This window comes from Fonsecaea nubica (assembly GCF_001646965.1).
Source record: "Fonsecaea nubica strain CBS 269.64 chromosome Unknown Scaff38, whole genome shotgun sequence".
In the NCBI taxonomy this organism is placed as follows: domain Eukaryota; kingdom Fungi; phylum Ascomycota; class Eurotiomycetes; order Chaetothyriales; family Herpotrichiellaceae; genus Fonsecaea; species Fonsecaea nubica.
In genome coordinates, this window is record NW_019173711.1 from 99679 (window position 1) to 114062 (window position 14384).

Here is a 14384-nt window from a genome sequence, read left to right on the forward strand (position 1 = left end):
TACCATCCGCGTCTCCCTTGAACAAGATGAAGACATTCTTCGGAGTGACGGTAACGCTCTTAGCCATCCCCTTTGCCATCGGGCAATCCTCCTCGACATGCGGTCCCGCGCCTTCAGGGTCCATCCAGCCCTCTCTCGCCTCTGGCTACCAAATGCAAGTGGTTGCGACCGGCTTGTCTAAACCACGGGGAATCCACCTCGACAATGCAGGTAATCTGATGGTCGTCGAGCAAGGAAGAGGAGTTATATCGGTGCATACCCTGAATGAGGACACTGCAGGCTGTGTCTCTGTGGTCAATTCAACCGACATCACGGCAGCGTTAGGTGTAAGCGCATCCACTTTGTGCATGGTAATGACAAGAGCTGACTTGTGGTAGTTAAATCATGGCATCGAGTTATCTACCGATGGGCAAATCCTGTACGCCTCTTCTTCGGAAGAGGTCTTTGCCTGGCAATATTCCCAATCGTCCAAAACCGTATCAAACCGCGCCACCCTCATCAACAACATGGCAGGCACAGACCACACCACTCGCACTCTATTACTCTCAAAGTCAGCTCCTGGCCTACTTCTGGTCAGCCGAGGCAGCACCGCTAATATTGACTTTGAAGCTTCGACCCTGGAGTCCGGGCATTCTCAAATCAGGGCATTCAACTTGACCAATCACACTGGCGTTCCCTACGATTTCAGCACCACGGGACTACGACTGGGTTGGGGGTTGAGGAACGATGTCGGGGTCGCAGAGCATCCCATATCTGGAGGCATCTTCTCTGTGGAGAATTCAGCCGATCAACTCTCTCGCATGGGCGTCGATGTACATCAAGACAACCCTGCCGAAGAGTTGAACTTCCTGGGATACCTAAATGGCACAGAGTATGCTAATCAGGGCGGCAATTTTGGCTATCCATGGTGTTTCTCGGCGTGGGGTGTTGATATCCTGCCAGACAACGGCAACTTGACGGTGGGCAGTCAGTTTGCCGTGGACGCGAGTACTGCCTCCAACAACCAGAACCAGACCGATGCCTACTGCGCGGCGCAGCTGCCCGCAAGCTTGGTCTTCCAGGCTCACATGGCGCCTCTCGACATCAAGTTCAACAACAGTGGTACTGAAGCTTGGATCACTTTCCACGGAAGCTGGGACAGGGACGATCCCGTGGGGTATAAATTGAGTGTCGTGGCATTCACCAGTGACGGTCAGCCTGTGGACGATATCACGAGCAAAACGGCTGCCGTTGACATCTTCGCCAACGCAGACAATTCAAAGTGTCCGGCCAACTGTTTCCGACCGGTTGGCATGGCCATTGACGACCGCGGCCGCATCTTTGTGTCCTCGGACGCCTCTGGCGAGGTCTACCTCATTACAAAGGTGTCAGAAGGCAACGCCACGTCCTCTACGCCATCGGGTTCGCCCTCTGCCACTGCTACTCCATCGATCGCAGTGTCCAACCAGCCTTCGTTCTTATTGCCTGTTGTCATGCTGTTGTTTGTTAGCGTCCTTAGTGCTCTCATGATATAAGGAACAAAGTATAATGATCACGAGTCCTGGAAATGAATGATATGTGTCGTTGAACTTCTCCTATGCATACCTAGGTATTCACTCTATGCACCCTTCTGTCCTTCACACAGGCGTCCTTCACATACTCATCATAGCCCTTATCATGATGTTAGGGGTGGCTTCTCTGAGTCTGTCAATGCGGCGACAGATGGTAGCTCCAACCAAATGCTCGAGCAGGAGCATCAACGTGGGATCTGGAATGGCCAAGACCAAAATATCTCACGCAATGAGTGGGTTACTTGCGCAGATCGGATGGTCCACAGCATGGAGTAGTTCCCATATCCAAGCCATGTCTCCTAGCGTATCGACACGCGCATCGACACCTGGAGGGCTGACCGTGACAACACGAGAATTGGAACAGGTCGGAGGGCATTGCCTGCGACCGGAGCTTGAATGGATGCAGGTGTTGGAGCTGCTAAGACACTGTTGCCCTGAGTTTGAGCCGGGTTCAGATCATCGGATGAGGTAGTTGGGACAACATTATCGATGGCATCCGTCTCGAGATTACCGTCGCCATGATCATTTCCGACGCTGCTGTCCAAAAGGGGATGTATATTTGCCTAATTGTAAGTTCTGAAAAGACCTCGCGGTCCGAAATGTGAATTTGAATTGACGGAAGATTGGAGACGCAGTTAGTATGAGGACAACGACGTCTGATTAACGCAGTGGAAGCGAGAAGAGATCAGATAGTAACGAAAAGTAGAGTAAGGGAGCGAGGAAGAGAGATAAGGGTAGGAGAGGAGATGAGAGAGTGTGAGAGGAGAGAGTGTGAGAGGAGAGAGTGTGAGAGGAGAGAGTGTGAGAGGAGAGAGTGTGAGAGGAGAGAGTGTGAGAGGAGAGAGAGAGGTGCACATAAGGCTAGGAATGGACCAAGAGTAGATTGTAAAAGTATATGAAAGTCAATAGTGAAAATACAAGGCCCTTTTAAAGTCTCTCAACTACACTCGTTCTTTCCAATATGCTGAGGGACTATACTAGACTACGCCGTCGATAGGGCCTTTGCTCCCTCTATCAGGACAAGGCATCAGCGTCCTAGTATTGTTCAGAATGTGGTCTTGACTGGGATCTGGGTGTCCTCATAGTACTTGAGATACAGCATCGACCTGGATCAAAATGTCTTCTCATTGGGGACGAACACCTCCTCCTGCGCTCATTCGGATGGTGTCTCTGGGAGCGAGTGGGATCTGTGGTGAGAGGGCGCGTCGCAGGACAACAATATATAGACATACCTCGTTCTAAGGACTCTAAATGTCTTCAATATTACTACGGGGTATAGGTCGTTCTACCTCGTAGTTGGTGCTCGGTACATGCAGCCAGCATCCCTCCGCGCAGCCGTCCGCCCTTAGCCGATATCCACCTCGCCACCTCAAAGTCACCGCCACTACCACAGTTCCAGGAAGGTGGCTGGCTGTGACGGACACACATTGGAGGCTTGGATCATAGCATCATCACCTGTGGGCTTGAGACTATTGCCTAAGTTCTGAGACCCTGGACGAGGGTGAGTTTCCACATCCAGTTCACTGCGGTTGGTCACTGGGCCAAGTGACCTGACTACCATCCAGAATCTTTTGCCCGCTGCCCACTCAGCAATCCGCCATTGTGGCAGCAGTTGGTGCATTCCTTCGTCCCATATTCCAGCATTCAGAAGACAGCTGGCACCAAGCCACCTACCTCCAAGCTGCCACAGCCATCACCGCCTCGTCACTTGGATCGTGTTGCAGCTGCAATGATCTCGTCGACCCTTGGCCGCAGGAAGCTGCGATAGTCCCTTTGGTGCACCTGCGCTCCATGGCCAGGTGGCTGAATGTCGACTTCTACACCTCCAAATGGCCAGGCTGCCAGCAACGAGGCCGGAGCAGCTCAGCATCCGGATTCCAATCACCTATCTCTGCCGACCTTCCACTCCGTTCGCGAACCCTCTAACGAGCGAGAGGGACGAGTTTCAAGGACCGAGTCGACTGCTTCGGGTTCTGCCAGTCATCGAAGTAGAAGTCGCAACCCCGAGCCTCAATCTTCTCGAGTACTAGAGCGTCTTTCCTTTGCTAGTAACAATGCTCGAAACGATGTGGACTCCAAGAGCAAAGAGAAGGAAAAGGAGAAAGAGAAAGAGAAGGCAAAAGAAAACGACATTCCCCGGCACAATGTCTCCCGACGTTCTGGTGGCTTTCTACTCGAACCCGTCTCAAACTCCAAACGACTGTCTCGCGAATCCCCTACTCCTTCTGCTCGACAAGATCTTGAAGACAAACGGAATGGCGGCGACTCTGAATTGACTCTCGCAAAGAGGAGGCATAGAACGTATGGCCACTCCAGCTCATCCTTCAAGCGTTCTCCGTTGGCAAGCGAGGTCAAGCAGGATCCCGTCATACATAACTATCCAATCTCAGATCAGTTGGTCCATGGCACTGATATCCGACGGTCCCTCTCAACCTCACACAGCGGCTCTCACTTTGAGGCCACTTCCGGCTCGACCTCGCGTACCATGGATGTACAAAGTCCGCCCATCCCCCAGGTTGGCTTTGACAACGACCCTGCGCAGATTGTCAACATGGCTTTAACTCTAAGTGAGGGTCGGCGACGCCTCGCTTCAGGAAGGAGGTATGTATCGACCGATCAGGGTGACCGTCGTGTCGTCTCCGCTGCTTCAACCACAAATCCTAGCAACACCGTTCGGAGACGGAGTATCGCTCCATTTCTGGCGACGAATCGTCAGTCATCGCAAAGTGGCTCTCCCAGGAGGAAAACCTCTACCAAACTATGGGAGTCGAACACTCCCACGACGCCGCAAGCTGTGGACGTATCCGTTACCGAAGTCGTGCCCAATCTGGACGTCGATTCCGACTTTATGGACCAAATATCGCCAGCCACCGCAGCCCGAGTTGCCAAAGCAAAGGCTTATTTTGAACTGGCCCACGAGCATCGACGTCTTCTGCCGCACTTGCCTCCAATACGAAAGCCAGGTACTCATGTTCATTTGACTGGACCAGAAGCAATGCAGAAGGCATATAATCCTCTACAATACGTCCGAAATCGGAAGCTCCGCATATGGGAAAAGACGGCGATTGATAGCGAGGCTGAGGGATGGTATGATGTCATGAAGGTCAGAGCCTGGGTTGACGCTGTGGTTTCAAGCCACCCAGAGACCCAGCACGATTCTTTGGAGTGTGTCCGTCTACCTCCGCTGGACCTGCGGACTGCGGAGGCTGATCATGAGGATACCGACGACTCGCCAGATGAGCCAAAGAGTACGGTGCTGCCTCGTGTAGTCGAGCAGCTCCGTCCCAAGCCCCTTCGCCCACGATCTGACTGGGTTACTCATCCCGCCGACTTGATAGCTGATGCATATTGGTTGGAGCAAGGCTTGAACAAGACGAAAATCCAGGACCGTGACAACAATTTGATCTATCCACCGAATACTCACTTCACATTCTCAGGTTGGCGCAATCAGACACCTGTCAATGTACCCAGTAGATTGCAGCAACCCTCCCCACCTCCGGAGTCCCATGGCGACTCACTCGAGGAGACACCTTCATCGGCTTTGCCTGAGCTGCCCACTTTCAAGTCGGCTCATCATACGCACAAGAGTGGGCGTCATGGGCGCCGCAGAGATCTTATCAGAGACTCCGTTCACGGCAAGAGTGGCAGCAGCTCTAGGGAGCGCTCTCGCATACGCAAGAAGCTGTTCCAGGACAGTAGCGACTCGGACTATTCGGCCTCGATGTCCTCGGACGATGCTGGCATAGAACGTGGTCGTAGGCGACTTCGACGAAAAAGACACGAAACCCCTGTCAACAATGGTCTGGGCAAACCGAGGGGTCATTCGCAGTCAAAACAGACACAGCAGGCATCTGTCCCCAGTCACGGCGACTCTAGTCAAGGATCATCTGCGCCGACATCGAAAAGAACCTCTATGGATCATACCGGGCTCAATAAGCTCTTCCGAGTGGACAGCTTCAAGAAGTCTACTCCCTTGACTCGCTCACGCAACAGACAGGACGCCTCTCGACCTCGATCCATCCAGGTCCCTGTTCGGTCGAGCCTCGAGCACGAACACCATCCCCGCGCATCTACAGAATACGATACCACTACAGCCCCGAATTCCCCTAATGGGGTCGAATGGCCCAGTATTGCCATCAATCTTTCCCCGCCTCCGAGTAGACCGAGCTCACCGTCCAAGAACCCGATATCTACCATTCTGCATCCTTTTCACCGCAAACCTCACAGGGGTCAGGGTCAAATTAGCACAACTGACTTTGCGCATGTTCCGCCTGTGCAGTCAGTTCGCGAAGACGACGTGGAAAAACCCGTCAACGATACTGATTCTCGCGGTCAAAGTCCCATGACTAGGACGCTAACTTCGCTGACCAAAAATCAGACAAACTCGACAGATGTCGACGACGGAACCATGCAGTCGTCCATCGAACACAGACACAGCACGGCGAGTAAAGCCAGTATGCGGTCAACCGCCAATGCAGGAACTGATCACTCGAGAATTCGTGCCATATTCAAAGGAGGTCGCATTGCTGAAATTGTCGGGAATGAGGTTTCTCGAGTGGGAGACTTTATCTGGAAACGTGATATTCCGATAATATACAGGCACAGAGGCTCGGCTTCGGAAGGAAGCATTCGATCTTACGAAGGGTCGGATTCGGAAAGGGAGCAGCAGCACCACCAGCAACAGCAACAGCACAGCCATCACCATGGTCACCACAACCAACAACAACCGCTGCCACCACAACAAAACGGGACAACTCACAAAACACCTCCTCACCCGACGCGCTCGAGATCGTCCACCGTCTCAAGTACCAAGAGCGACCGCGTGGCGCCTGCTGTCATGAAGACAAGTAGCCTGGAAAATGATCGACCTCGATACAACAATCCTAATTTGCCCAGTTTCACATCCCCTTTCCAAAAGGATCGTCAACGTCAAGAGAAACAGCAGGGACTTTTGGCGCCTGAAGATGCAGCCATACGGAGTGATCCTACCGACCACATCTCTCTGCTCGCAGCTCAGCGTCGCGCGGCTTCACATTCACCACGTCTTGCTGCTCTGCCCAAGATTGACACTGGAACGCCCACGACGCCAGGCGAGGTGAGTCGACAGAAAAGCTACGGTTTCGGTGCAGCTCTGGACCTCAGCAGATCGCGAGATGCATCCGACCAATTGAACTCTGTCATCGGCCCAATGAGTGGACTGGGTGTCCTCCGTCCAACGCGATCTACCGGTGATCTTTCAAAGATGGGTGGCTCGGAACTTGGTCAAGAAGATGGCGAACCAGCAGACGTGACATGGCGCGATATTGAACGTGCATATGCGCTGCTATTCACTTCCACCGTCAAGGCCCGAGAGATTGGACGTCGGGCAGAAGATCCGGGCGAAGAGCTGCCAGCATTCCTACTCGCCAGTCTTACCCCGGAGAACAAAGCGTTGCATTCTGCGAAGCCTTTACGTGTCAAGAAACGAGAACGGCATATCGTTGCAGCACAAAATATCATGAAAACGCTGGAAGGCCATTCATTGACCTTCAATAAGAAATTGCATTCTTTCACCACGTCGCTCATACCCACTTTGCACAGCCAACTCCAGATCCTCGAGGATCAAGTGGAAAACAACATGACACCGCAGGTGCGAATGACAGCTGATTCAGCAGGCGAATTGAGCATGAAGCTTTCCACTACTAGTACGCTTGCTGTCAAAGAACTCAATGACACAATCGAAGTCGCTTTCCGCAGAAAACGGAGGGGTCCGATCAGGTTATTCCGCAAGTTGTGGTTTGCAGGCATCGAGTGGACCGTCGTCGGGTTACTCTGGCTCATCTGGGCCGTTGTTTCAGTGGTCAGATTTGCTTTGGGAATGGGCCGATGTGTCGTCCGTGGAGTGAGATGGTTGTTTTGGATCGATTGATGGACCAGAACCTGGCAGATGGACCAAATGAAGATCTGCATTCGATGCACTGTTTGAGGGAGACTATGGGGCGGAAAAATGAAAGAACCCTTTCTGGGAAATATAGTTGGATAGTGCCTCTTGTTTGCTTCAAACGAGCGAGGCGTTCCGGCACTGGTTGTAACCTGTTTGTCTTCCTCGTAGCATCGAGAGATCTGTTGCTGTCCTTGTGCTCATCCCCTGGAAGAGACACGACTCATGAAGACTCGATCCATTTCTTGTTGGACACGAGGGACATATACTTCTTAGCTGGGACACGATATAGTATTCTTGTATTTGGTACAACCTTTTTAATTGACGGAACAGATGGAAATAAGGGCATTAATTGTAGGCAGTCTTTTCCCTCCAGAGCAGTTCTATTGAGATGTCACTGTAGAGGCCATTTGGCGAAGCTGAATCCATCTACCAACTCCCATTTCCCTCTCTCTCTCTCTGTCTCTCTCTCTCTCTCTCTCTCTCTCTCTCTCTCTACATATGTATCTTTTACCGGTACTGACATCTACGCTAAAGGACGCACATACAGACACCTCTGACGGGACAAGGAAGAAACGCTTAAGAGATATTTCAGCGACTGAATGAATGGGCCAACGCCATGGTTTTTTGGTTGTTGTGGCTGCCGGAATACATATGTATATATACACACAAGCCTTGCCTCCTACACACTTTGTCGTTCTGGGGTGCAAAACTCTCTCTCCCCCTTTTCCCCGAGTCTTTCCTTATCCATCCTTCCTTTCCGCGTCTATCAGCCCTACAGGGACGTCAAGGGAAAATTCATCCGACCCGCAAGCATTGCAGTCGAGCTTCTGTCTCGATGACATCGAGCGCCTGTCTGACCTCAAGCACCTTCCTCACGTCACCTAACCAATCCCGGCTCAAGACCTTCGCCCATCCTTGGAGGGAGTTCATTTCTCTTGCCGCACCATCGAGGTCGCCTTCTTCCAACATGGTTTCTGTTCTAGTGAGGATGCTCTCCACATCATCGCCCGTGGGTTGCCCATGCTTTTTGAAAAGCACATTCGAGAGTACTAGTGAGGCGGCGTGCGATGCGATGCCTGCGTTCTCGGGGAGGAGTGATGCTTTTCTGACTTCGTGTGCCACACGGCGGAAGCGGTCGATCAATTGCGGCTGCGAAGGGATGCCCTTCTGGTATGAGGAAGGGTTGATGGAAGCAATGGCGGCGTCGACAATGGGATCACCGTCGGCACAGAGTTTGAGAGCGGCCAGTTCACGCACGAAAGCGCGAGGCTTCGCATCTGAGGCGGCGCTTGCGTCAAGCGCAGATCGGACGGCATCCACAGCCACCTGCAGCTTCTGGGTTGCGAGGTTGGAATCGATCACGCCGTTCCAGTTCGACGTAAGTTCTGTCAGATTGTCGATGTTAGTACTGAGATCAGACAGCTTGCTCAATCTTCCTTGTCGCTCCGACTCCACCAGGTCTTTGATCTGAGCAACAAAGTCACGCTTCAGCTGGATGGCTTGCTCGGCGAGCTCATTCCTGAGTCTTTGTTCCGCGAGCTCAGCACTCCGCTGAACCTCGGTCTTCACCTTCTCCTCGTAGAGCTGTGCGAGACGGGCTCTCTCAGTCTCGAATTCTTCATGATAGCGGGCGTCGTCCTCTGCCTGGGCGGTCTCAATCCTCTTCAGCAGTTGTTTGGCCCCTTCTTCAAACTCTCTATGTGCCTGGGCAATACGCTCCTCAGCGGCCTTGCGTTCTGCATCACGTAGTACGGTGATCTTGCTTGCAACCTCTTCGAGAGATTCCTTCGCCTTGGCCATGGGAGCGGAGTACTTGTTGGCAGCATCGGCGGAATCCGAGTTCACAACAGTAATGAGATCATTAACGATCTTGACCAGCTCTTGTACCACGGGTTCTTCGGCGTTGGGCACCGTTACTGGAGAGATATGCGTGACTGGGGGAATGGCGGGTGGTCGCGAATCAGTTGCTGGGGCAGCCTCTGACAGCGGCGAAGAGGTATCTTGTGCAGCTGCAGGTGTAGTTTCCGGTTTGCCATCTTGTTTTGCTGCTGCACTCTTCTTCGCGGTGTCAACTGAGACACTTCTCTCTTTGGGTGTTGCACCGTGTGGATCTTGTTTGGCATCGGCAGCGTCCTTAGAGGTCACCACTGGGTTGGCATCCAAAGCACTCATATGCTTGCCCTTTTGTGTAACGTCGCTTCCCTTTTGTTCTGCGTCATCTACGGCTCGCCATGAGAGCCCGGACTTCTGGGGAATTGTGGTGACTTTGCTCTCCTCCAACCGCCCATCTGCGCGAGGAGGCCTTGTGACGTTATGCCTGGCGTGCGGAAATCTTTTCTGGAATGACCTTTCCTCGAAATATAGGACAGCGTCCTCTCCGAATGGAATGTATTCAGTGAAAAAGTCGTGGAAGTTGTCATTCCTCAATGCATAGAAAACGGCACCTCCGTACGAGATGGCACCTAAAGTAATCAGGTAGAGTAGCAGGCGAAATCGGGAGAACCTTTTCCGCGGTGTCGGTGGCTTCTGAGGAGGGGGTGGAGGAGGCGGTTCGGCTGGACTGACGGACGCCGGTGTCGTGGGAGGAGCCGTCTGCGTCTTTGGCGGGCTTGGAGGCGCGAGCGGGACATTCTGAGGAGGAATGGTCGAGTTTGAAGAAGGTGAGGCTGGCGTGGCAGATGTTGAGGTGGATGGTTGAGGAGCTGGGCTGCCAGGCCCGCCGGGTCCCAAGGGAACTTCTGTCTTGACAGGAACAGCGCCAGATTGACTGCCTGGCAGGAATGCCGGGTCAGAACTCAAGATCGAGTCCTTTCTATCCGCAAATGCCCTCCTCTGTGAACCTGATGTTAGTCGCGCGAGCTCTCATCGTTTGACTTGGAAGAGGCGAGGTGTACCTGAGACAAAGCAGCTTGGGCAAGCAATTGCCGACGCACAGAGGCGCCAACAGGCCTTGCTAACCGCAGCATTGTAGACTGCGCCGGCCTGTCCAGGGCCTTTTCAAAACGAGTGTAGAATACGGCGTTTGGTGATCGAATCTGTCGAAGTTTTATTGTGAAGCTCCCAATTGATCTCCGAAGCTCGGGTGCTGCCGCTTTTACAACGAAGATTGTTACTGATCACGTGATTATCACGTACATAGAGCCTCTTGATTGCAGCCCTGTAAGTTTATACCGAGTACTCGGTACAGGATGATGATGGTCGAGACTCGAATTAATGCTCCTCTATCTCCCTTTTTTTGGCTGCTGTATTCTAGGGCCTTAACACCGCGCTAATAGTCACAACAATCATAAGCCACGCAGGGCAGTGCTGGGGCGTACGGCCTCATCTTTTTCCGGCCTTTTCCAGCTTCCTTCGCTTTTTCCGCAGCTTCTCAGCTTCTTCATCACGTTTGTTGTTGGAGTATTGCATCTTCTCATACAGCTTGCGCTTCTTGTTACTCATCATCATCTTTTGTCGTTCAACTTCCTCCTCTTTCCGAGACCGTTCTGTCTGCCGAGCTCTGATGGCCTTGGCCTTGGGGTCTGCTCCATTCATATTCGATTTGACAGGTCGTCCAGCTGCTTCCGCTTCCAGTTCCTTCTGGTGTTCAGCATCCTCGTCTAGGTCTGAGCCTTGTGAGATAGCATCATCGAAGCCGCCGAAAGTATCTGCCTCGTCTTCCTCGTCTTCCTCTTCTGATTCGTCATCTGAGGGTGCGACGTCCATATCATGCGCATCGGTATCATCGTCCTCATCTTCAGCGTCATCATCGTCCTTTTCCTCAGCTTCTTGTCCCTCAACGGCTTGCTGAGTAGTCTCTTCTTGCCCTTCTTCATCTTCACTTTCATCAATTGCGGCTGCATCAGCCTCACCTTCAGGCTCCTGCTCTTCCAAGGTCGCTCTTGGATTATATTGGCCACCAGTGGGCTTGACCCATGGGCTTAAATGAGGGGGTAGCGTCTCTCCCGGCGCATATACGTCGGTGCGCAGCAATTTACCCTCGTTGACACAATCCCATATCCATTGCGGCTGGACATAGATTCTTCCGGGCATGATGTATCCAGGTTTGACAGTCTGAAGACTTTGATCCTTCGAGCCTTCTTGACCTTGCGTGGATGAAAGTGATTGTGACGGTGCAGGCCTGTCCACGATTTGATGCGTGATCCGGGGATCTCTCTCGTCATGGGTAAACGCGCCTTCACCTAGTACGGCATCCCAACCCACGCGTTTGCAGCCAAATGCTCTCAGCAAGAACTCAATGGGATGACGAGGAGCTTCGCGGGAAATGAAAAACGTGAACTCCGAGAACAAGTGTGCGGCTTCGTCGGCAGTCAAATCAGGCTGTGGCAGGATGTCTCCTTCTGGTGCCGCAGGAACGAATGTATCAATGGCATCAGTCTGTGCTTGCTCTTCGGCGGGCTCATCCTGCTTCACGTCTTCTTGAGCCGAGGTCTCTTGGGCAATCTTGTCTATTTGAGCCTGAACAGCTTCGGTGTTGCCATGTTGTGCATGACCATTGTCCAATTGTTTGTGTTCGTCCTGTTGATCGATGCCTCCACCAATGCCGCGCCCCTCCAGAGTGAAAGCGGCCAGCTCTGCTCCTCGCTCGTCGGACACGACGTCGAACTTTGGGGGATACACAAGGCCGATTGACGTATAGAGCCTGTAGTTGACAAAGCCCAGAAGGGTGCAATAAAATTCCACAAAGGTACCCATAATCCGGTAGTCCACATCTTGGGTTACCCGTTGCACAAATTTATACGGCACTAACCACATTATATCCTGACCTTGGATCGTCGCTTGGTAGTAGATACCTTTGATGGACAAGAAGGATTTTCGTAAGGAGTTAGTGGCGATTAGGTAGTGTTCAAACTCGTGGCAGAGGCGTTGACAGCGCGCAATGACCTTGGCAGGCACCTCGGTGGTCGAAGGGAGGTTGGCGAACAAAGACAGCAATGACAGCGCATCGTCCAGGTCTCGGAGAGCGTCCACGAAGGTAGGGTACCGTTCTCGCACGATGTGATCCAACTTTATTTTTGGCATACCATACTTCTCCAGCCGAACCGCATCTTGCACTTCATTGCGACCCAGAGATCTAGCAATCTTCTTCTCGAGGGCTTTTTGTTCACGGAACTTGGCCAGCAACGGTTCGTGTAAGAGGTATTGGATGTCTTTGGTGTAGTAGAAGGTGGTCGAGTGAGTGGCCGATTTGCTCGCCTTTTTGATATTTCGGGGTTCGCGAGGGTAGATGCCCTTGAAGATACAAAGCCGTCGAAAATCAGGAAGCGATATCTGTAGTTTGCGTACAGCTTGCGTTCGAGTAATGTAGTTCTTCGCCTGGCCGGACTGACCCTTTTTCTTTTGCTTCGCCATCTTGGAGTCTTGCAAGTAGGACGACTGGTATTTGCAAAGGTGTAGGGCGCAGAGATTGAGCGCACTTCTGAAGGCGCATGAAGGAAAAAAAGTTCGAAGATGTGGAGAGAAAGAAGAGACAATGCCGCAGTTTTGCCGAGATCCACCCATGCAGGCTGGCAGGCTGCGGCCACTTGGTAACTTCAGCTCCTCAACTCCTGTCCACAACATATCAAGCCAACAAGCCTGCAGGCGACAGCCACCTGGCCAATGTGGTCTACAAGTGAGCGCACGTTATAACAACAATGGCAATATCGCTGGACCGCAAGACGGTCGCGATATACGCCGGCGCGATTGTGCTACGGCTGGTCATTTTCCTCGCTTTTCCCGACATTCCCGATTTCCTGACCGCGAGAGTGGAAATATCGACCCCGATCTCGAGCTTTCAAAGACTTCAAGAAGGCCTCTTTCTCTATCAACATGGATTATCACCTTACGACGGCGGTGTCTTTCACCAAGCACCGCTACTGCTGGTCATCTTCGAGATCCTGCCGCCGATGCTGGTCTTCGTCGGGCTGGATTTCCTAAACGCAGCATCCTTACATGTTATTGCGGAAGAACTACGAATTCCCACCTCTCGCTTTCACCAGTTGGATGGCCTCCTGATCGCGGCGGGTTATCTCTTTAACCCTTTTACCATCTTGTCGTGTCTGGGGAGGAGCACCAGCATCTTTACGAATGCTGCCATTATCCAAGCTGTCTTCAACGCTCAGTCAGGAAATGCAATCCGCGCCATGTTTGCGCTTGCGATTGGAACCTATTTGTCAATGTATCCGGTTTTACTTCTGCCACCGACCCTGCTCATGATCCATAAAAGCAATCGATCTACGTCTCTCGCTGCGTCAATCGTTTCCTATACCGCAGGGCTCGCTGCACTCCTAGCCACGACACCCATCTTGACCAGCGGATTCTGGGATTTCTTGGCCTCGTGCTACGGCGTCCAGATAACGGTCCCTGACCTGACTCCCAACGTTGGGCTGTGGTGGTACTTCTTCATCGAGATATTCGATTCTTTCCGGGATTTTTTCATCGGCGTTTTCTGGTTGCACTTGGTGGGATATGTAGGAGGCATGACTCTTCGACTCCAAAGCCAGCCTCTTTTCGTCATCACCAGCCTGCTGGGCTTGTTTGCCATCTTCAAGCCATACCCGAGCATCGCGGACGTCTCGCTGTATCTCGGATTTTTGCCAATGTATCAACACGTCCTTCCACGTAAGTTGTGCCCCGATCAAACCCAACTCTCGGAGCACTCGCTGACAATCATAGTAACTCGATACACCTTCATCGCCGCATCTGTGCTGCTGTATTCGACCCTGTTGGGCCCTGCCTTTCACCATTTGTGGATTTACGCCGGCTCGGGCAATGCCAACTTCTTCTATGCCATCACACTAGTTTGGAGTTTGGGGTTGACCATCCTTGTTGGAGACACCTTGTTCGCTGTTATGCGCGATGAATGGGAGATGGAGAGACCCGAGATGAAGGGTAAAAGTGTACGCCAGATATGAAAAGCTCTCGAAGGG

The 14384-nt window shown here is 52.4% G+C and overlaps 5 protein-coding genes across 5 annotated transcripts; 3 read left to right on the forward strand and 2 right to left on the reverse strand.

The window, feature by feature from the left end:
• Window positions 1-26: 26 nt before the first annotated feature.
• On the forward strand, window positions 27-1514 carry AYO20_06157 (hypothetical protein; the record flags this gene model as incomplete). The annotated part of the gene is made up of 2 exons (XM_022644448.1): window positions 27-326; window positions 378-1514. 2 exons carry the CDS (start codon window positions 27-29, stop codon window positions 1512-1514), a joined length of 1437 nt encoding a protein of 478 aa, XP_022499539.1.
• Window positions 1515-3357: 1843 nt separating this feature from the next.
• AYO20_06158 (hypothetical protein) lies at window positions 3358-7458 on the forward strand (the record flags this gene model as incomplete). Its single annotated transcript, XM_022644449.1, has 1 exon — window positions 3358-7458. One exon carries the CDS (start codon window positions 3358-3360, stop codon window positions 7456-7458), a length of 4101 nt encoding a protein of 1366 aa, XP_022499540.1.
• Window positions 7459-8268: 810 nt separating this feature from the next.
• On the reverse strand, window positions 8269-10439 carry AYO20_06159 (hypothetical protein; the record flags this gene model as incomplete). Its single annotated transcript, XM_022644450.1, has 2 exons — window positions 8269-10305; window positions 10368-10439. The coding sequence occupies 2 exons, from the start codon at window positions 10437-10439 to the stop codon at window positions 8269-8271; spliced, it is 2109 nt and encodes a 702-aa protein (XP_022499541.1).
• Window positions 10440-10794: 355 nt separating this feature from the next.
• On the reverse strand, window positions 10795-12825 carry AYO20_06160 (hypothetical protein; the record flags this gene model as incomplete). The annotated part of the gene is made up of 1 exon (XM_022644451.1): window positions 10795-12825. The coding sequence occupies one exon, from the start codon at window positions 12823-12825 to the stop codon at window positions 10795-10797; it is 2031 nt and encodes a 676-aa protein (XP_022499542.1).
• Window positions 12826-13109: 284 nt separating this feature from the next.
• Window positions 13110-14369, forward strand: AYO20_06161 (hypothetical protein; the record flags this gene model as incomplete). The annotated part of the gene is made up of 1 exon (XM_022644452.1): window positions 13110-14369. One exon carries the CDS (start codon window positions 13110-13112, stop codon window positions 14367-14369), a length of 1260 nt encoding a protein of 419 aa, XP_022499543.1.
• Window positions 14370-14384: the final 15 nt, after the last annotated feature.